The 21,961-nt window shown below is 38.9% G+C and overlaps 2 protein-coding genes across 5 annotated transcripts in view; one reads left to right on the forward strand and one right to left on the reverse strand.

Moving 5' to 3' along the window:
• The first annotated feature begins 757 nt into the window (after positions 1 to 757).
• PGPEP1L (pyroglutamyl-peptidase I like) lies at positions 758 to 12,159 on the forward strand. The gene is made up of 5 exons (XM_049812584.1): positions 758 to 791; positions 3,417 to 3,469; positions 10,137 to 10,253; positions 10,731 to 10,960; positions 11,955 to 12,159. The coding sequence occupies exons 1-5, from the start codon at positions 758 to 760 to the stop codon at positions 12,157 to 12,159; spliced, it is 639 nt and encodes a 212-aa protein (XP_049668541.1).
• A 1,496-nt stretch (positions 12,160 to 13,655) lies between these two features.
• IGF1R (insulin like growth factor 1 receptor) overlaps positions 13,656 to 21,961 on the reverse strand; it is a 195,383-nt gene continuing 187,077 nt past the window's right edge. For 3 of the 4 annotated variants that reach the window (XM_049811824.1, XM_049811822.1, XM_049811825.1), the window contains one exon: positions 13,656 to 21,309. In XM_049811824.1, coding sequence (XP_049667781.1) covers positions 20,943 to 21,309 — 367 coding nt within the window. In that variant the 3' untranslated portion in view covers positions 13,656 to 20,942. The remainder of the gene's footprint in view (positions 21,310 to 21,961) is intronic. The other variant, XR_007507444.1, reaches the window with a different exon arrangement.

A 21,961-nucleotide genomic window follows, 5' to 3' on the forward strand; every position in this document is an offset into this window, starting at 1 on the left:
TCAGCAAGCTATAACCCAGCTTCTACAGTTCCTTTGACCTTGCAAGTTGGAGTGAGATTTTTTAACATGTTGCCTGTTCAAGGATATTACTGAGTAAATGTTTTGGTTTAGCAAATACACACCTTTTCCTATTGGTGTTTGGTTTTAAAAGTGTAAGGTGTTTGGACTCTTTTATAAAAAGCATAAGAGCAAGATTAGTAAATTAGATAACTGCTAAGAAAAGGACCGGCAAAGTTACCCGTGAGTTAAGTCAGTAAGAAAAAGTCTAAGAACAGTGGAAATAGACAGATATGTTTTTGTACTTAAGTCATTGCTCACAATTAAAATTAATTACAGCTGTGCTAAAAATAGAATATCCACAGAGATACAATAAATTTATTCAATTAATTTTCTGTTTACTTGTACATAAACAGGTTTCTGATGAAAAATATTGCTGGATATTTTGCAAGAAGTTTCTTTAAGCCCTTCCTGTTCTTCCTAAATAGTATTGCATGCCTGAAGAAGGGAAAAGGAAGTTTAGGGCAGTCCCAGTCAGTCAGCCAGTCAGTCAGACTGCTATCTTTAATACAGAGACGTAACAATTTTTGCTCTGAAATTTACATGAATCACAAATCATCCCTGCCATATGAATCCAGACACATCACAGTTTGAAGAAAAAAAGGTGACCCAAATGAAGAAGTTTGCCACAGATAAATGAATTATAATACTGTTTGGAACTGAAAGGCAACAAGATTTCACCTTCTGGAGCATAGATTTCATGGATTCAAATTCCAACATTGTGGTTGTAACTGGTAAGATTTTTATTTTATTATTCTTTTAGCTGGAGATGGCATGCACACATGCTTGATCTTTGTCATAAACAGTTCCCTGGAGGGAAGACAGTAGCAAATGGTCATACTAACAATTCCAAATGGAAAATAACGTGCTGCTGTGCCTTCCTAAGAAAAATCAGATGCATGTCAGAGGAAACAGACTGCAGTCTGCCCTCTTTACTGCCATGCAGTTTGGTTTGTTGTTCATTCTCTCCATGTTTTAATCTTTGTTGACATTCTCTCTGATCCAAACCACATAGCTCAAGGCAGTGCAGGCTAGTATTAGATAAAGCTTACCCAAAAGGAGCTCTGAAGCAAGAAAACCAGGTTGCATCACAATGTCACATAGTCAGCGTCCAGAATTAGAGCAACACATGGCAAGTTTCAGGGTCTCTGTTTCATGGCAAGGTAAGGGAGATGTAAACAGGAGATGCTGCCTCATCACTACTAAACTAGTCAATTAAATTTAAATACACCAAAGAAGCATGCCAGAACATGCAGCACAAGGGACTGAATTTGGAGCTTCTCTTCCTGGCTCTAACTACTGCTGAATCACAGTGGCAGAACCACCAGCTAGAGACTTCTGAGCTTTAAAAGGTTAAAGCTCTTAAGGAATGCTGCTACTCACTATTCCTCTTGTTGCCACTGACTCATCTAAAGGCAATCATTACACATATCTTGACATGTGAGTTGCTGGATAATTTTCCGCTGCAGGTCATCTGAGGACATAGGAATGAGGTTGAAGCTACATCAAAGAGATTTGCATCTTGCTGTTTTCAGTTAAACACTTTTTTTTTTTTTTTTTTTTAATAGCTGCAAGATGGGCAGAACTAGTTTGGCTTGCTCTAGACATAACTGCAATTGGGCTGAATGGGAGTGCAGGAGAGAGCAAGAGGTATTTGCTAACCTCTTAAAAGGCTGACAATCTGGTTCTCTCCTATGATATTTAAGGCACTTACCCTTGATGGGTGCACTTCTTAACACCCTATTAGTTTTTCCCTCCCCTTAGATAGCCATTTAGGTGCAGAGATCTTGTTGGAATAGTTTGACTGGGGTGTCCCATTAAAGACACAGGTCCATCTTTAAGCTGTTAAAGAGATTATCACAGCATGCTTCTGTCACATTCTCACCTGCTCTAATATAAACCTGCTGGCAGTGAGCCCAGTTTATTATATAGTGCTTAAAAATATTCAGCCAGTTAGCTCTCTAAGTTGTTGCAGGTATTTCAGTACTGTAAACTCTTGCATTTCGTAATTTCTTTCACAGAACAATTTTATCCTAAGCAGTAGTTTCTTACGGCCACCACCAAGATGCATGTATTTCATTTTGAGCTATCTGATAACCTTATTATAATTCTACAGTTCTGCACACAGAGGTATGCAAACATGCACAACAATCACAGCTTCAAAATGGAGTAGGTGTCACTCTAATTTTGCTCTGAAAGCGGAGTGGGACTAGTGAGGGTTTATGTTCCCTGTTAATGTGAAATGAGTACTATTTCCCTAGTTACTACTCCATAGTACAAACTTAAACCTCAGGAAAACATTGTCAAAAACTATTAGCACCATCAGGCTTTTCATAATATTAAAGAGAAAAGATTGTGCAGTTATGAAATAAGTATTAACAAATTAAGAAATTCTTAAAGTCTAGCATTAATTAAGCTGTCATAAGCCTGCGTTTAGGCTTAATTGTCCCCCCATACAAGTACTTTCCACTGTGCAAAATAGCAATCATATGCTGTCAAGTATTTATTTGTTCATTTAAGGATTTTTAAATATTTAATAAGAGTTATAGTATTAAAACCATTTCACAAACTTGTTTTCCTCCCACCCAGTATCTAAGATTTGGCAACACTCTGGATTGAGAACAGTAATTGAGATTAATAAAGATAGTAGGAGTTTTCCACCAATCTTTCTCATGACAAAATGCCCATCTAGCTCAAAATGAGTTTTTTTTCCTTTTTATTTAAAAAAAAGTCTTTCACAAAAAGGATGCATAAAATTAAGTTTAATACTTTGGATTCATAGTCCTTTTCCCTTTCCTTCTCTCTTTTCCTGTGGGGAAAAAAGTAAAGGAAGAGATTTTGCCCAGCACCACAAAAAGCACATTTTCCCTGACAGAAAGCGTAAGTTTTCATTACTTGAAATAAAATTGAAATAAAATTTTACTCTTTCAAACATTTTCATTAAACATGCATATCTTCATGAGCATTTAACAATAAGAATGGTACATTGACTGTGACCTGGGAGTATTTAACACCAGATCTTTTAGTAGCAGTATTTCTATGGATGATGATCCTTGCCTAAAATCATGATTTACATGATCTGTCCTATTGGCTCCAGTACATTTACCAGCTTCAGTTAAGTTTATCTCATAAGTAAGTCTTGACATGAATAAAGATTGCAGGATTAGTTCTTATATCAGTGCACGCAAAAAATGAAAATACTATTCCCTTAAGTGTTATAAAGGCTAAATCCCATCTAAAAATCTCAACTTCCATAACCAAAAATACGAAGATAAAGAACAAATATGTGTGTGCATACATGTTGGCACCTAGTCCAGTATTGCAGAGCAAGCATAGGTTAAAATTACCTTTCTTTTCAGGTTTCGGTCCCTTTAGACAACACCTGGTTAATTCTAGCTGGGAAGCAGTGAAGGTAAGCATAAAAAAAAAAAAAAGGGAGAGAAGTGTTTTGTTTTGTGGAGATCCCAATACAAACTGTTTTCAGGCTTTCCATTCCCTTCAAAAAAGTAATTTCTCATGACCCAAACAGAATTGTGCCTGCTGGAGCAGACTCCCAACATGGAAGAAAGAGGATAATTAAGAAGTGAAACATTGTTTTATTTGGAAGAATATATTTTTTATGCTATTTAATCACTTTTCAAAATATTATTCTTGATTTTTAAAAAGGGTATTTTTTTACCCAGGGTTCCTTCTCTGCAACTAATGCATATGCCATAGGTTATCTCTGTCTTCAGTAAACAGATCATCTCATACCACAACTCATTTTATCATGTCTCTGTGAGGTGATTTCCTTCTCATACAAGTGTAGCCTATTGAGTTCTTACTGCCTACTTCAGGAACACAAAACCTAAAGCATGCCAATTCTAAGTATGTTTTCACATTTCAGCTTTGGCTTCCACTGTCAAATGACAGTGAAGTCTACAGTTAAAACTTAAAACAAGGTCATCCAGATTTCTGTCCCCTCCATACACTTGGACTAGCAGTAACAGGTCTAAGATGGAGTCTTGAAAATTCCCGCTTATTTCCTAGATATGTGTATTAGAACAAATTTAGCTGGGTGATACAAAGACATGGTTTGGATACCTGGCTTTCAGCATAAACTTTTCTGTTACAATTGTTTATTTTCAAATTATTGTTTGCGTGAACCCACATTTCGTGGGCCACACCAAAAATTTCCACAAACACATTATTTTTCAGGAACAGAATTATTCATTTTTAAAATATTATCTAAGTTTTAACAATAATATAACTTCTGTTTTTAAATATGTCTTACAAAATAAATACCCAAACATTGTATGTAAGAATATTTCTGCTACAATGAAATAATTTACTAGTTTGGTACTTTAGTACTCTAGCTCGATCTAAAGTGAGAAAGGTCATAGTATATATGTTCAAACAGTAGGAACAGCTGCAGAGATTTGCTGAGTATGTGTACAAGTCGCATGCAAGGTTCATTCATTCTCCCTAGCACAGACAACGGCCTTTCCTTGAGTTCAGTTACTCTCCTAAGATATTTATGAACAGAGTTATTTTGAGAGGGTCTTTCACACAAGTTCTTAGCAATTCCAAGGTAGAAAGAAAGTTAACACAATGAAACCTGAAACTAGTTGGGGAACAGTCAAGAGAGTGAAACTGAATGGGAAGATTAGTCCAATATCTGCAAGAAACAACAGATAATACTGGTAAAAATGAAAAGCAAGACATGTAAAACAAACTGAGGGGACTATGTTCTATTATGGAGACTGAAATAAGCCCATAAATATTTAAATTCTTCTGGACACCGAAATGAAAAAGGTAGCTATAAGAAAGTATTAGTAGTGCTAGAAAGATGATGACTCTACAGGACTATAACCATGTTACAAGTTTTGGTGAAAGCTACTGAAGATCTGTCTTGAAAATGAAGTGCAGTCAAGCCAAGACAATTGAAAAACAAGGAGCTAGTCCATTCTTCCGGAGACCAAAGCTATAGCAACTCCACCAACCCATATATATTTTCTATTCTAGCATTGTTAGGTGAAGAATGCTGAGTGCAGTTTGGTATTTGGTAGAATAAATCTATTACCCACTCAAAGTCATGAGGGATGTTATCCCTGTAGGCTAACAAGAAACAAAAATACTTCTATGATAGCTTTTCACACCCCAGTCATCACAGGAGACCCATAAATTACCTTAATTCCACCTTGACATGTGGCCTAAACCACAACTATTTGTCAGTTGACAGTGTTCTTGCTCATTATTTCCTGATTCCTATTGGTTCTAATTTTGGGTGCAAGACCATCCTCTTCTGGCTGAAAATAAAACATGTTCTTTAGCTGCAAGCAAAACAGCCTAAAGCGAAAATGCACCGATGAGATGAGTTTTCTGTAACAATGCCATGTGCTGGCTATGCCAGGAAGTTATATAACAGGGGCTACAGCATTCCATAATGAAACAGATGTCAGTTCTTGTGTATGGAGGAGAACAAATCCATTTCCCTCCGATGTGACACCCTCTGTGTGGAATTAATTTGTATTCATACTGGGGATGCTACTTTGTTTTCCTATTCCCTGGCAAAGGTGGTTAATCCAGGCAGTTCAGGGACATTTGCTGCAAATCTGGAAGTACTTTGAATTTTCATAGGTTTCTCCACACTAAATAGCAATCTCATGGTATTGTTCCATTGGCCTTGTTCACAAGAGTAGCCCTATGGTCTTCAGGAAGCTTATGCACATATATTGAAGTTAGCAAAATTTAACGTTTACGTCTGGAAGTAATCCTGTCTTGACTTGGGGTTCCTGCATAGATCACTAAAGTGACATAAAGCCCTCCTGCCAAGTCTCTTTTCTGAGAACAAAGCAAGAGTACACTCCAACTCGTCCTCAAGAAAGTACTTAGTAGCTCTGGTCTAGCTGCTCAGCATGATTGCTCAGGCTTCATGCCTTTGTAGCGTTATCCAGAGCTATCCTAATTACTACCTCAAAATGAACTGGGTTCTTATCAAAAGCCTGGATACCATGGCACCCTCAGTGATGTTGTAATGCCGATACATGTAATCTTAAGAGTTCACATTCCAGAAGGGTCCTCATACCAAAAGCATCCGAAATCCTGTAAAAACACACGTAACAGGAGTTCCAGAATCCTAATTCTCAAAGCATAGTCTCACCCTTCATGCTTTTTGAAAGTCTTTGCCAAAGAGCAATGACTTCACTTCTGTGAGCAATACTTGCTCTTACGCACCACTGCTTCCTTAAAATCCCTGTTACCAGCTTCTCCGTAAGATGCTCTTGCACTCTGCCTTGCTGATGGGATCAGCTGTTTTCCCAAACCACTTTTCTTGCTGTAGGGAGGATCAGAGATTGATCCAGTGAGCACACACCCCGTTCCAACAGTCACAGCCCTTCTATGCCCTTATTGGACACTCAGAAAAATGGTTGTGTGACATTGTTTTTCTTACAAATTAACTATTTACTACTACCTTTTTGGTGAATAAGCCAATTCTCATTTTCTGAAATCTCCAGTAATCAGATGATAAATGTTAGTAAAACTCTCCAAACCTCTATTTCTGTTGGTTTAGAAAGAGCATTTATTCTCAATTCTTGGATTTCTTATTGATACTATGTAGCAGTGCATTGTCCTGCATTGCCTGTTTTGTAATATGGAAATATAATTTTCCAAGAATGTGACAAGTACCCTGTTGTTTTTGCATGAACCCAGGTTCTCAGCACAGCACAAGATGACTCATGAGGCTTTCATCAGCATTGCATACACGGAGCTCTCATTCCTCAGCAAGTACCTCTCGAGTGTTCAGGGAAAAGGATAGTCAAATGGATCTGAAAGTACAGGTGAACCTGTCAATTCAGGGTCACTGAGAAAAGCTTCAGAGCTTTTATAGACACTGTCACATGGCCCAACATGGTTGTCTAGCACTAGAAAGACAGCTTCTCTTTTAGAAACCTGTCTCACTAAGTTTTTTATGGTTCTCATAACTCCATTCACCTGAAATACCCTCCTAAAATACGCACGAAAGCTCCACCAGCAGCGCTTTTAACTCTGGAAGTGCAAGTCGTTCTCTCTAAAGGAAAACACCACCAAGTATTTACTCTGCATTTGCTGACAGATCACATTGAGTTACCATGATGTGTTAGTTTTTCAGCACCACGTGGGACCCTCAGAATCCCAGATCCCCTGAATTATTTATTCCCTATTACAGATTGACGGTCCCACCTAATAACCCTCGATCTGACCCTGTTTCTTTGTCTCCTCCAGAAACTCCTGTATGCAACTTGGCAGCTAAACCACCTATCAGGGCAGTCTACCAGCAAGGTCAAAGTCCCCAGTTACTAGGGCACAAATTTGAGTGACTGCATTCATAGTAATTAAACTGTTCGTGCAAAGAACAGGTCACATTTCCAACTGCTTCTGGGAACTATGTTTGCTATCAGGAGATGAGGATCAGATCTCCGAGTGCAGTTTTGATCCTGCCACTGGCCACGTGGTCTTTGGAAATTTGACATCTAATCTCTCTCTCTCCCTCTCTGCTTTAGTTTCATCGTCTGTGAAACTAAGATGACATTGCTATTTAGTGCCTTCATTTCTGTTCTGGAAATTTCTTACATCCCTAAAGCTTTAAAAAGGCATCTTCAGGATTAAAACCAATCAAACAACCAAACAAAAAAACACCCAAAACCCAAACAAATAAACTTTGTTTGCCACACACTTGCAGACTGACTGGGTGGACTGAAAACTTCCAATTTTCTTTCTGCACCAACACGCGCTTTTTTGAATGAGGTCCACAAAATTAACACGTGCAGCCCCCTGTCCCCCTCACCCTTTCCTTGCAACCCAAATCAGTAAAAACTCAGACAAATTCAGTGAAATTTTCTGGAGTTTTCTAGAAGTTCAAGATGCTTCCAACACCCCATGTGACACACAACCACTGCATCTGAGCACAACGGTTCTGTGCAAATCACTGCTTTGGGGAGGGCTGTAACACCATGGGCCAGAACTCCAGTGGACTGGGACTACAACCATAACTCACCAACAACTCAAGTTCAGCTGATAATGCGGAATTTCATTTCCCTTTCAGAAGAACTTCCCAACAAAGAATCTTCATACTTTCTTTTGAACCACTTTCCCCACAAAGAAGTCCTCCAAAGCTTTTGTCCTCCTTTGAAGTTTCAACTACAAAAGACAGACACTTGTTTACTGAATTAGCTCACCAGTGTGAGCTCTAGTTTCCAAATGCAGTCATCTTCCTCTAACCATCTTCTGTCTCTCACCTTAAATGCAAAAATGGTTTTGGTTAAGGCTGAAACTTGGCTGAGACAAGGAACCTTTTTTTGTTGTTGTTCCATGTTTGCACAACATCTGGTCTAATGGGGTGTAAGCCCATGGTTAGGATTCTTAGACAACAGAGTAATACACATTATTGACAACATGCTGAAATTGCTTAGCACATAGCAAACTATATTCCTTTGACACAAATTCTTAGCTTTTTGGTATTGGCCAGCTTCTGGTTTTGTCATGCACAAAAGTATTTCTGCATGTTTCTCTCATGACAAATGGTGACAACAGAATGTCAATACAGAGAACATGAGAGGAGAACAGCCTAACAACTTGCTTGGGTCTCCACATTCTGTATCAAAGGTACGGGTAGTTGAATCCTCTAAGCCTTACAGTCAAAAAGGAAGAATCTCATTAAATGTTAAAATTAAAGATGCTTTAGAAAAGAAAATGCTAATTGTGAACCAGCTGGGGTTTTCTTTTTTGGAAGCTAACACAGAGTACAGCATTCTTAAGCAAGATGATGCAATGGTCTCTCAAAGACTGTCAGTGCCCAGAGGAAAAAAGGCTGGCACTGTTCTCTAAATGTGTTTACTTCCCTGCAGGCATTGTTTCCTTGCTTGTGTCAAATAGTTTATTGAGCACAGCTAATCAATGTTTCCGCTGACAAGAAAATTGGAACAGTTTATATAGGAAGCCAGTGTTGAAGGGCAAATTTCCCAGTTAACACAGCTTAGAACTGTGGGCCTCATCCACACGAGCATCCTTAGAGAGAAATGAAAACTTGAGAAGACAATGACATTTAATAAAATGTTACAGGTTTCTTTGACTAAGTAGATACCTCTGCTGATGAGTTTTTGCCGAGGCTACCCCATAGAAACTTCATCTGTACCCTCCTTTGGTAGTGGTCTACTCAAATGCAACAGGGATTTTCAAAGACCATTTTACTTTTCTTGGGACAAAGCTTTCTACCTCAGATGCCTTCCTTCTGCATCCTGCCATTGCAGCAGCCTCCCTTCTACTTAGAGGCTTATGCCTTGTGTTAGCCTTACTCCACTGACAAAATGATTTCAAGTCCTTTCCACATGACATTGTGCTCCAGACCATCTTCCAACCATCCAGCCAATCTGCTGCTTTGAAGGGTGCCTTTGTTCCTTTCACCTCAGTCCTGGACATAATTTTTGCTTCCTTCAGGAAAAGGTCCCGTGTGAAACTTCAACTCTATGTAAATGACAGAAAAGTGACATGCCAGTAATTGACATTTCCTTTTACTAGGGAAACATATTCTAGACCAAAAAAGAAATTAAACCCGTTCTAAATGTAACCTTCCTCAGTGTTGACAGTCACCTCCAGCAGAGCTTACCTGAACCAGTTCAAGACAGCAGATTGCGTGTCACTTGAGTGGACAGCTAATGTGAATTCTCCTTCATTTCTGTCTCTTGATAGTGCAGGTTTATCTACTAGACCTTTCAGAGGAACAGCTCTTACCTATTATCAAAGCCTATTTAGATGCTTTCTGAGAGATCCTGTATTTCACGGTTCCCCATGGAGCTGACCCTAAGCAATAACCACTCCCACCCATTGGAGCCTGAGCATCTCTCTGGAAAACACAGCAATGGCTCCATATGGACGTGACATTAGGGAATTGTTTAGCACATTTTAGTCTCTTCCAGTTAAAAAAGGGGGAGCTACTACAAAACAGATGAATTTCACTGCTCTTTCAGATGTTTTCTTAGTTGGTTCAGCCCAATTTCTTTATCACAGCCTGAGAAATCCAATGCTCTTGCAAGTCCATGGTGGCTTTTTTGTAAACACAGGAGCTGTCCAAGAGAGGCCTTGGTAAAAACATAGATCTCCGTATCATGCAGCTGCCGGTTGTTTACCAAAAAGCAAAGGAGCAAGTCTTCAAGATATGGAAAACTCTTCAGCCACTGGTGAGTAATTAGAAAGTTACTCTTCATTCATGAATATTATTATTCTGAGTGGATCTCTAAAAAGATCTCCAGAAGAGTATTGCAAAATAAGTGCATCAAACAGCTCTAGAAAGTGACTATTTAAAACTGTGATAAAGGTTTCAAACTGAAATTTGGAGCACACAATAATTAGCATGCTGCTTTAACCCCATGCCATTTAAACTGAAGAAAGGAAAAAAAAAATCCACCGTAAACTGCAAAAAAAGGTACCACAGCTCTTAAGTCCTGAGCTGACTAGACACAACACAAACTAAAGCATAATCTTCTTCTCATTTAAAATCTCTTATCAAAAAGGTTTCTTTAGGTATGAGCTACAGCAAGACTCCCTACCTTGCAGCTAGTATTTCACATAATGCTTGGCACTATTGCATTACGTGTTTTTAAAAAAACAGGTCTCATTTTTAATTTCCTGTTATTCACTCTGGTGGGAAAAAACAGCTTACTGTTCACGTTGGGCTGGCTTCATCTGCCAAAGCAATCATCATCCTTGAGCAGTGTGGGAAGAACAAAGGCTATCAAGAGATGGATGCTTGTGGTTTTCACCCAGAAGGTGACTGTTGCATGCTAGATGGCCCGGAAAAGATTGAATCTACAATTAATATGAAGACTCTCTGGAAAAACATTTCAGCGGAAGGGATTGATATAATCTTTTCCAGAGATGCGGGAAGGTAAACGTTGCATATCAGGGTCTCACAGTAAAAGCAGAAGTAACTCAGTCAACTTATTTAACCTTGAAAAATCTTTGCAATCACTTTTCCTCCAACCAAAATTGCTTTAAAGCAAAATCTTCAGAGGGGCACAAGTAAGAAATTGGGATAAATGTAAATTTTATGTAAAGCAGCCTTCATGAAAAACTACAGCCAGTAGATATTTTTCCATGGATTTGTAAATTCTAAAAGAAACAAGTTTCAACATAGCACACCCTGTGATTAACAACCCCAGTAAACCTGAGCTATTAAGAGAGTCAGAAAGCAATACTGACTAGTAGCAGATTTTAATCTATTTTTCCCAGCTGGGAGGGATACAAAACGTAAATACATACACTGAAGAACAGAGCAATTACAGGTACCTTTAGAATGATGTCTGTGATTTCATTATGTGTTTCAGTAGTAGTGAAGCAATTTTCTATTATGCTAGTCTTCATTGAAAAGGAACACACAGAAAAACAGAAAATGATCTCATTAAAAAAAAAAAACTCACCACACCAAAATCTTCTCATTTTGGCCCTTAATTTCAGGATTTGCACCTGCAAGTTAGAGGGTAGGGTGATAAGAAAAAACCCAACCTCCAGATGATGAGATTGTATGACTTACACAAAACCCAGTACTGCAGTAATCTACTAGAATGGCGTGGCTGTAGTTTCCAGTGAGCTGCGTTGCCTTTCTTACCTCACATTGCTTATAGACACCTAGAAAAGAATGCTTCTTATGATTTTTTTTAAAGTTCTTTCTAGGTGGGTGTCTGAGAAATCAATGATCAGATAAGGAACATGTTTCTCAAACTTGGTTTATTTCAGCATGCCCTTTATTCACTAAGCAAATATGTTTTTAATAATTTCATAAACCAGATTTGGTTTGGCTACTTAAAGAATATTTAAATTTAATCAAAGTTTACTGTTACTTAATTCAGGTTTCTGGTTTTGTTTTGTTCTGAACATTGCAGGTATATCTGCGATTATACGTACTACGCTTCACTGTATTACGGCAATGGAAGAGCAGCCTTCATCCATGTGCCTCCACTATCCAAATTGCTAACAGTGGACCTTCTAGGAAAAGCATTACAGACAATTATCTTAGAAATGTTAAAACAGTGCGGGGAAGAAAGAGAGTACGATGGATCATATAAGAAAAAAATGGGGATTTCTTAGAATGCAGTTCCTTTCTCTCTTAAATGAAGCATATCTAAAGATTATTTAAAAACCTTACAGAAAGGATTTTATATTCCATGTTGAATGAAATTTCCTTACAAAACCCAAGCAACTGTCAAGATCTTTGTGGTGTAAAAAGCTTGAGAGAAAAAATGCATGAATGGCAGCCTGTAGTGCTAACAATGATAAGGTTGCTTCAGATTTAAGAAGGCATAAAACTGGACTTAAAACATTTAGCTGCTTAATCCCAGTTCTGATGGTTAGAAAGACATTAATAAAGACTTGCTGAACCAAGATGGGTGCTTACAGCCGTACGGACATTCAGCATTGGATGGACAGAATAGGGGTGCCCTCAGCCCCTGCCCAAGTCCAGAGAGATCGTTCAGGCGTACAACGTGCCCACATAAAAAATGTAAATATGGGGGAAACAAAACACACATATGGATCCTGTTATGTGAAGTGTTATAATTATCTCTTACTGACCTGCTCTAAATGCTGGTTTCCACATCAGAAATGGGCTATGAACCCATGATGACTTAAAAGAAAGTGAACAACGAGCTGGAATCCAGCTTGTCCCAAGAAAGGCAATTGTTGAAGACCTGTGCTGTGGCACATTATGTTACTTACAAAACAGGAAACAAATGAGACCCCAAATTGTAAAACTCTGAATTGGACAGCGACACATCACTTCTGTGGTTCCCCCATGTCTTAAATACTATGTAGACAAGGACTGTGCCATGAAAGCTGGGTATGACAGAGGTTTACCGCACGTCCCCTTTAGCACACAGGGAACGTCAATGCATGGTCTCCTTGATAGCTAGTATCATGACAGACAAGGACGAGATAAAATTAGCAGGTATTTTTCAGAAAGAGTCACTAGAACAGGACAGCAGCAGCTTTATCTGGACACCTGGGATTCCTCCAGGGCGACAAAAGCCCATTCCTCAAGCAACACATCATTAAAAAGGACAACAGACAAACGTAACAGCACGGGCACACGATGAAGCTTTGGGCCACCATCGTGCCTTATTTTAGTCAACACTTCGATGACAAAAGTCAGAGGAACTGGAAATGCTGAAATAATGCTAATTTTCTTGCCACTGTCTTTTCCAGTGACACTTACAGAAAACTGATAACCACATGCTGGATGGCTGAATGTCTCATCTATGCATTGCTGTAAGGGTAAATAAACAGGTTTTCTTCAAATAAATTTCAAAAAAATGCTTACCTTATTCGAGGCAACTACCTACTGCAAAACAGGACTCAAAGACCCATCAAGAAAGGGCCCACAAGCTCAGTGTCACTGGCTGAAAATACTTTTGATTTCAACACAACGTAACGGCAGTACTGACCTCTACTAAGATTTATTCAGAGTAGCTAAATTAAATGCAGCCAAAAAGGGCAGAAGAAAAACAGAGAAGATTTACTGTGAGTTTTCTAACCTGTTCTTGCTTTGCATAAGGAGCAACAAAAATTCAGAAACAGGCAAATGCATACAGAATTCTTTTATTTAACTTAAATCATGTAGTACTGAAACTACTAGAAAAAAGCAGAGTAAGAGAAACTAAAGGAGCCTTAGCTTCAGCCATTCAAAATAGACAAAGTTCTTCTTTTCATAATGTAAAGAATCCCGAGTATATCGCAATAACAGGAATAAATTCTTACAACAGAATATACAAAAACATTTTGAAATTTTTTTTTTATCTACTGATTCATTTTAATATAAACACAGGAATTTCTTTAGGAATAATTTATACACAGCAAGTCTTTTTATGTAATAAATTGGCCATGTTATTGTTTAATTTTGTCTTAAAAAAATTTAAACAAGAAAAACTGGAAAATGTTGTATTTGCAACTGCATCCATTCCTTAGCACTTTCTAGTTTTGTTTTTATCCCAGAGGTAGACAAACTCTGGCCAATCCTTTCATCTCAAACCTCACTGGTTCAGAAAACAGAAGAGCTGATTTTTAAACAGTATCTAAATCACCCTTCAGCAATGTGGTTAGTCAAATTTGGGGTGAGTGAGGGGGAAGGGATCTTCAATATTCTTAAATAAAAATAAATAGGGACCCTGCCTTGCTCATTTCAACAAAGGTTCAAATGGTGCTCAACATCTTTAGAGGCTGCACACAAACTTTTCAAGTGATAAGAAATCTGCAAAGTTCTTCAATAGTAATGATGAGAACCGTCTTCCCTCTTTCTCTAACGCAGTCACATCCTTCAAACCACATGGCCACCGTAAAGCAGGTACTGAAAAGCACAAGTGAGACTGGGTAGCAGCAAAACCTGTTCTGTTTCCCCGACCAGTGAGGTTCTTGTAATCCGTAAGTTAACTGCCCTAGACAGTAAAGTGAAATGACCAGTTAAGATGATCCCACCCCAACCAGAGGGCTCTGGAAGACCAGGATACTGAAGATACAGAACATTTCCCCAACTCCTTTATTCATTCGCTGTATACTGGGACACAAAGCTTGGGCGGGTAGGGGGAGAGGGACATGCCATGAATTGGACAAGTTAGCGATCCTTTTTGGCATATTGTAAAGCTAGCTAGTAAACTGGTACCATCAAAAAACCTGATCACATACAGACACACCCATACACAGACACAGAAAAGTGCCCTTAAATTATATTTTAGGCATTTATAAACTACAAACATTTTATAAAATTATTCTATGTACTTACAAAATGCAATGAAACATTTAATTAGTTCTTGTAAACCAGATCTTCGTCAACTGACTACCCGTAATCTACTGGACTTAAAGCCCTATTGAAAATGCTAATGGATTACTAATCAACGAAACGCATACCAAAAAAACCCCAAAACCAAACAAAAAACACACGCATATGCACACACACGAACTAGTGATAGTCTTCAGGTACTTGCAAAACAGACCAACTGTAAGTTGAGACCGATTCATACAGACCAATGATAACAACCGTTAAACTCCCGGTAATGAATTTACCGCTCCAGCTGGGAAGTCCAGAGGTTTATTTACAAGTACCAACGATCAGAATTGTGATACCTGAGCTCTGATGCTGTCCCACATACCAAGCTCAGGAAACTACTTCAAACTTCTACCAAGCCCTGTGTCTTTGTAAATACCCATTTCCATATCCTTTTGTTTTTGTGTGTCTCCACACAAACCTTTCTCAATTCTGATTTACCTGGCTGCACTCAATTTCAGAGGCTGTTCACCGTCTCCGAGCAACCAGTTTCTGAACTGAGGCATCCTTCAAAGCCCTCCTGCCTATTTATAGTTCTGTATCTTCAGCACCCCTGGCCACTAGTGTTGTTTCTACATATCAGTCTTAAATTCTTGTCTGCACAACTACTCATGGGTTAAGTTGCAATATCTGGCTTTTATCACTGGTTAGTAAGGAGTGGATCCCTTGCGCCTTCCTCCACTGTTGTTCAGCCCAGTGATTAAATACACTGTTGACAAACAAAATAACAGGAAACAAGTGTTACTTGTATTAATGGAATGAAAAGGGTTTAAATATATATATCTATATTATAGATATACATATGCAGATATATCTATATGTATATATAGATATATATGTATGGAGTTATACCAACAATAGGAGTGTTGTTCACTTAGACTCAGATTGTACTACTGAACACCCCTCAGCAGTTCCCAGAGGACCTGAGAGCAGTTCCATCTGGTGACCAGTCGCCTTGGCAAACTGGGCTTGCTTTCCTTTGTTTTTGAAGACTGAGAGGAGCATCAGTGCAAACACGCCTCGAATCATACATCACTTGGAACCAGCTTTAAAGAGCAGAGGCATCACGCTGAGAAAGACTTGGTGCACAAAGGCTGGCCTCACACTTTCCATCACGCTCGGCTTCTGCGTCTGCTTTATCACTCCCCCAAAAGAGCATCTTATTTAGTACCACACAGCTGACACTTCTGTGTTTACGCAGGAGCCACATTCCTTTGCAACCAAACCACCTTCTGTGCCACCGAGCAGCGTGTTAATGCGAGTCAGGTGAGAACAATGGCCAAGCACTAAAATCAAAGCCACCTGCTCCCCACAGTGACACCAATTCTTTATCCTACTGCATTAAAACATCTTGGTACCATTTGTCAAAATGCTGGTTTTCTGGGCTGGGTGGGCTTTTGGTTTTAATTTATAAACAAACTGGATTACTTTAACTTTATTCAAACATAGCTGAAGTTCTAAATAAATTTTCCATACCAGACAAGCCAGTGGTCTCAGGGAAGAACAACATTACAAACCATATTATGACTCTATCAAGCCAACATTAATTCTCAGTTGTTCACATGCACAAACGACTTGATTTACTGTCCAAGGGAAGTCTGCATGAAAAACCCATGTAAATAAAGCTATTCAAAATGCACAAAACACAACAAAAAAAGCTATGGAAACAGAACAAAAAAGGAATTAAGCTTGAACTGCAAACACAGAACGCAATGGTATCATGAAGGTGGTTTGGTCCAGGAGAGCTGACTGTCATCACGCGTGCGTACGTGAGGTCATGTGACTGTCTTCTACTGAAGTGCTTTTTGAAATGTTTATCATGATGGGTGCTACGTCATTAGTGTTTCTTCTTAACGCATTTTAAAACCACCTACATACAATTATAAAAACCAGTAACTCGGACAGTTTTAACAAAACCCTCCTAGCCAGCTGAAAGATCTGAGGATCTCCAGTTGTGGTAATCAGTATGTGCAAGAGAAGGGAACAGCCACTGCACCAAAAGGTCACTAGAATCTAATAAAAAAAAAAAAATGGAAAACCAAACCAACCAAGTAAAAGCTTCAAATGCTGCCGGTTTCTTGGGGCTAGAGAGAAACACTCCCTCCAAAGACAAACTCTGTATTACTTAACCACAGTGCTGTGTATTCAAGAAGCCGTGTACAACTCAAAGTAGCCAAGCACCACATTATTCAGATACCACAACCAACACCTGCACGAACAGCTGCCAGAGCTGGAAAAAGAGAAACATTATACACCAAGTTGATGGTAAGCTCATGTTAGTCCTGTGTGCTTGTAAACCAGTTACACGCTGTCAGAGGGCTGTCAAAATTTGATGGCTGGTCCATCAGAATCCACAGTTATGAAGCATATAAACAGGGCAAGAAAAGGGAACTGAATTTTTACTGGCACGTTAAAAGAAATCAATTCAATGTTAGATTTGAAAAAAATATCAGTGCTCTCATCAAACAGAAGCAGCAAAGATCCAAAGCTGTAAACTTGATGTACTAGTATCATCAGGCAGCCTGTGACAGGTTCCTTCACTGTTTTTTTGGTCAAGAATGCAATGCTATTGCTGTACAAGCCAATTTATTTTTAGGTGCGGATTCAGCCAAATGTCTTTTTGGTGCTTGTGGCATCCAAGGAAAAACTGGCAGGAATGACTTAGCCCATTCCACAGGACAAACAGAAAGACCATTCCCTTTACTCTAGTAATTCTTCTGGACCTTCAAACATTGTAAATGATTGATTTCTGTAACAGATTTCATCAAATACTCATAATTTGGAGTTCTCATATCAGGTCAGCCATGTCTCTGCTCATCTAAACACGCAGCATTTTGTTGTTGACCTGAGGACTGCCATGACAGCACATTAAAAAACCTTTGTGTTTCCTTAAAGAATGGTCACACTAAGTCAGACAACTCTTGGATTTCCCCTCACAATTAATGAATCTGAACCAAAAAATTGGAGAAACTCCTTGGAATTGAGGCAAATATTCTGAAGTGACCCTTTGTGACAGGCAGCGACTGTTCCCCTCCACAACCTAGAGCATGTGGTATATGGAGTGAGAGGTTACCAGCATCAACGGCATTTATTGGCTGCTGAGAAATGTGAGATGTATTTTTTTTATATACACACATATAAAAAAAATAAGTGAGGTAGATAAATGTTTGAAAAAAATCAAAAACTGTCCCCCATCATACTCAAAAACCCTTATCTCAGTATTTAAATTTATTATGGGGCATCTCTACAGTGATTTAAACTGGTATCACAAAAATAAATAAAAAAATCCTACATAGAATACCTTCTTAATTAACTTTTTTGTCTTTTTCTTTTTTTAAAGGGAAAAATAACTATGGGACAGAGGCAAGAGAAGATAATGGGACCTAAACTACACAAGCAAAAAGCACTACAAACTTTTTAAAATCTCCAGTCAAAACTAGCAATCAGTATATTTTAATTCTTTGTTCTTACTCAAAAGATTTAAACATTTCCATCCCAGAACCACCTCTTCACTGCCATCATTTGGTTGGATCAGTGCTAAACAAAGGCTTAGATGCTGTAACTAACGTAAGATGAGCAACTGGTATGAATCCTTGGTTGTAGACTGTCTGATGGCCCCCTCCTTCCCCTTTCAGCAAGGCTTCTGCAACTGAGCAAACAAGCTTACTTATTTTCTTTTGTTCTGAGGTTTGGTCTATAATTTAAGCAACGAGCTTGTACGCGTACAGGTTTCTATAGCTGCCAAGACTTAAATATTTGCTAGCCAAGCCACCGGCCCCAGCTACATGCTTTCCACCCAGCCCCATGGATATGGCATGGTGGGTTTGTTCTTTTGTTTTGGTTTGGGTTTGTTGTTGGTGGTTTTTTTACCAGGGGTGCGAAGTGCAGCCCAGGGTGCTCTCCACAAGGGCTTGCTCATCAGGAAGGTGAAGAGCTGGGGTTTGCTGGAACCAGGTGTTCAATGGCCACCCTAAGAATGCCTGGCACCAACAGCTGCAACTGGTATAGCTCTTGTTCACGGGATGGAAGGGTTAAAATAGTATTTTTAAATATCAGTGACCCAAAAGCCTGGTGTCTGCTGTTGTACCCAACAAATAAAAAATAAAAAAAATAAAAAAAACCCCATATGTATGTGTGTATGTGTCTGTGTGGGGAGTGTGTGTGGGAATGGGTGGGTGGATGTGTGCCACAACCAAAACAAGCGGGAAAGGAAGGAGGGGTAGGACCCTTGTACAACAATGAATATAAACACTGAACAAGAATGTACTAAATATTTAACCTTTTTTTCTGACCTGAGTTTGTATCATGCCTTGCACTGTAAGAGACTTGCATGCTGTCTGGGCAGAGGTTAGTGGGAAGGAAGGAAAACCAGGGTTTAAGAACACCACACCACAGCACTGCTAGAATGTTTCCATGCGGGGTGTCCCTTCTTTCTCCGTGTGCCCCTCAAAAGCCCTGTAGCCCACACAGCCAAGATGTTGTAAAACAACTAATGGGAAAAAAAAAAAAAAAAAAGGAAAAAAAGAAAAAAAAAAGGAGGAAATGTATTTATAAAAAGGCATTGAACAGTTCATGGCAAATCATATGAAAGGTATCAGTTACTGGGAAGGAGGAAGTGAAAGTTACACACTATAGTAAAAAGCATAAGAAAATTTGTTGAAGTGGGAGGGAAGGGTAGGGAAGGAGGGCAGACCTGAAGGTTTTCATAGATTAAATCCACAAAGATAAAGAACAAAAAAAATAGCAGCTTTTTTCTGTACAGACATATAGATGAGTATCTGAACCGTAAAAAAGTTATAAAAGTGACACAAAAGACAATGTGTATGCAAATGATCCATGGTCTAACATAGAACTGCAAGACCCTTCGAGAAGTCTTAATAAAGAGAAAAGGTCAACAAAGCATCATATACTTGAATCCGGTTACTGCTTTTTTTTGTCTTCTCCAATTTATGTTTCTAGGTGTTTTTTTTCCTTGCAAGCCTGTGAAGGAAGGCAGGCTGCAACGATGGAGATCTCTGCCGGTTATTTTCATGTTTTTCATGTTTCATTTTTGGCGTGCAGTTGACTTTTTTTGTACGAAATGCACGTGTTTGTTTAGCTCACCACTGCCAGTTTTGTCCAGAATTCATTGGGATGGGGATAGGGGTGGAGGGAGGGCTGTTTCTTTACCCCATCCCTTTTATCTTCTCCATCATAAGAAAAAAAAATAAAAATCACATTTTGTCCAGTTTTGAAACAAGATCTAGACAATTTGATATTTTTTTTAAGGTTTTTTTTTAAATACCAGTGTATGATTGAATAGAACATATTGGTCAGGATCTCTTTTAAACAGAGCAGTTGATTACTGTGCTCCTTCCATGCCTACAAAAAAACAAAAACAAAAAAACAAAGAGTTCATTTTTTTGGCAAAATTTGGCAGCGTTGAAAATGGTAACAACCTTGGACGAATGATGGCCCTTTTTTATTTAACGTGTTCCTAAAAAGATTAAAGAGCAACATTAAAAATCCAGTCTTTTTAAATTTTTTTTTGTGTGGGTTTTTTGTTTGGGTTTTTTTTTGTTGTTTGTTTGTTTGTTTTTTAATAAAGACCTACAGTGTTAGGCAGGTGCTTGCAAGGGTACCAGGGAGCCACCTGGCCTGCGATATCTTTGATCTGATAAAAGTGCTGTACGGTTGAACTTGCACGCAGATATGTTTCCCATTATGAAGCAAAGAGAGAGATAGAAAGAAAGAAAGAGAGAGAAAGAAGAGAGAGGAGAGAGGAGAGAGAGACATCAGATCTCAAGTTTTCTGTTGCTATTAAGTGTTAACATTAGAGTTTTAAAAGGCCAACTGTGTGCCCCACGAATGGAGTCCTTTACTGAAACAAACATCTGCTTGCATATTGAAAAAAGAAAAATACGATAACTTGTTTACTGAAAAAAGGGTTCTCCCAAGTGCAGCTATGGCAGTTCTGAAGATCCACTGAGGTACAGTAGGCTTTTGAATATATTGTAATTTTCTTTCTTTCTTCCCCCAATGCATGTGTTTTATTTCTGTGAGATTCTGGTTCTAAGGATCAGCAGGCCGAAGACTGGGGCAACGGTAAGGCCCTCTCATTCTTGCGTCCCCCGTTCATGTGTGCGTACGGCTGTCTCTCCTCGAAGCTGGCCCGAAGGACCACCACCCCTGGGCCGTTCTCGGCTTTATGTCCTGAGTGCTTGTCAGTGGGTTGGAGGGTGGAGGAGGGATCTAAAGGAATGCTCTCCATATTTTCAGTCTCCAGGTCAAGCTCTTCTGTATCTGGAGGCTTGTTCTCTTCACTGTAGAAGAAGGAGACCTCTTTGAATGCTGGATCCAGCTCATCTTTAATGCTACCGATTATTTCCAGGAAGGAGGGCCTCATTTTTGGATTGTACTGCCAGCACATGCGCATCAATTCAAACCTGGACAGGAAACACACAGCAAAACCATTTACTAAGGTGTTTTATGAGCCTCGGCTGGAGCTCAACCAACCATGACTGAATCGGACAACACGTTTTAGAAAATCATTCAATTCTGAGGAACACAAAGTGACCGAATTCTTATAGGCCGAGATCCCTGTACTGTACTTCCACCTTCTAATCACTGATTTACTTCCATAGCTCCTGTGTCAACCTTCTCTACTCCCTTCCACACACTTGCCCATAAAACAGTCTCATAGATACCTGACATCCAGAGCATTTTATATTTTTATTCTGACGTGGTATTTCTCCATTTTTCCTCCAAACGTCCTGTACTTACTCAATCATACCACTACATGATAGTGCCTCTCGGAGTATCTTTTTCAAACAACCAATCCTACCCTATCAATATTGCCTTGGAAAAAATTAAAATAGAAAACACACACAAAGCAAAGCACCACTTTCCCCCCGCCCCCGAAAGAAGAAAATTACATTAAAATGAATTGTAATCCCCAAAAGACATTTTCCAATCCCAAAGATATTCTCTAATATTTTATTTTAAAATTATGTTGTTTTCATTTACGGCCAGGGATGCATTAATATTTTACGGAGTGTGAGATCATCTGTTTAAGCACATCCACGATTAGATCTGTAC

The sequence above is a fragment of the Accipiter gentilis genome, chromosome 10 (assembly GCF_929443795.1).
Source record: "Accipiter gentilis chromosome 10, bAccGen1.1, whole genome shotgun sequence".
Classification (NCBI taxonomy): domain Eukaryota; kingdom Metazoa; phylum Chordata; class Aves; order Accipitriformes; family Accipitridae; genus Astur; species Astur gentilis.

Excerpts from the sequence above, each read along its gene's own strand:
- PGPEP1L (XM_049812584.1), top strand. The coding sequence starts at position 758 with ATGGATTCAAATTCCAACATTGTGGTTGTAACTG. Across the intron at positions 10,254-10,730 it reads GGAAAACTCTTCAGCCACTG|CTTACTGTTCACGTTGGGCT; the intron begins GTGAGTAATTAG and ends GGGAAAAAACAG. Across the intron at positions 10,961-11,954 it reads TTTTCCAGAGATGCGGGAAG|GTATATCTGCGATTATACGT; the intron begins GTAAACGTTGCA and ends TGAACATTGCAG.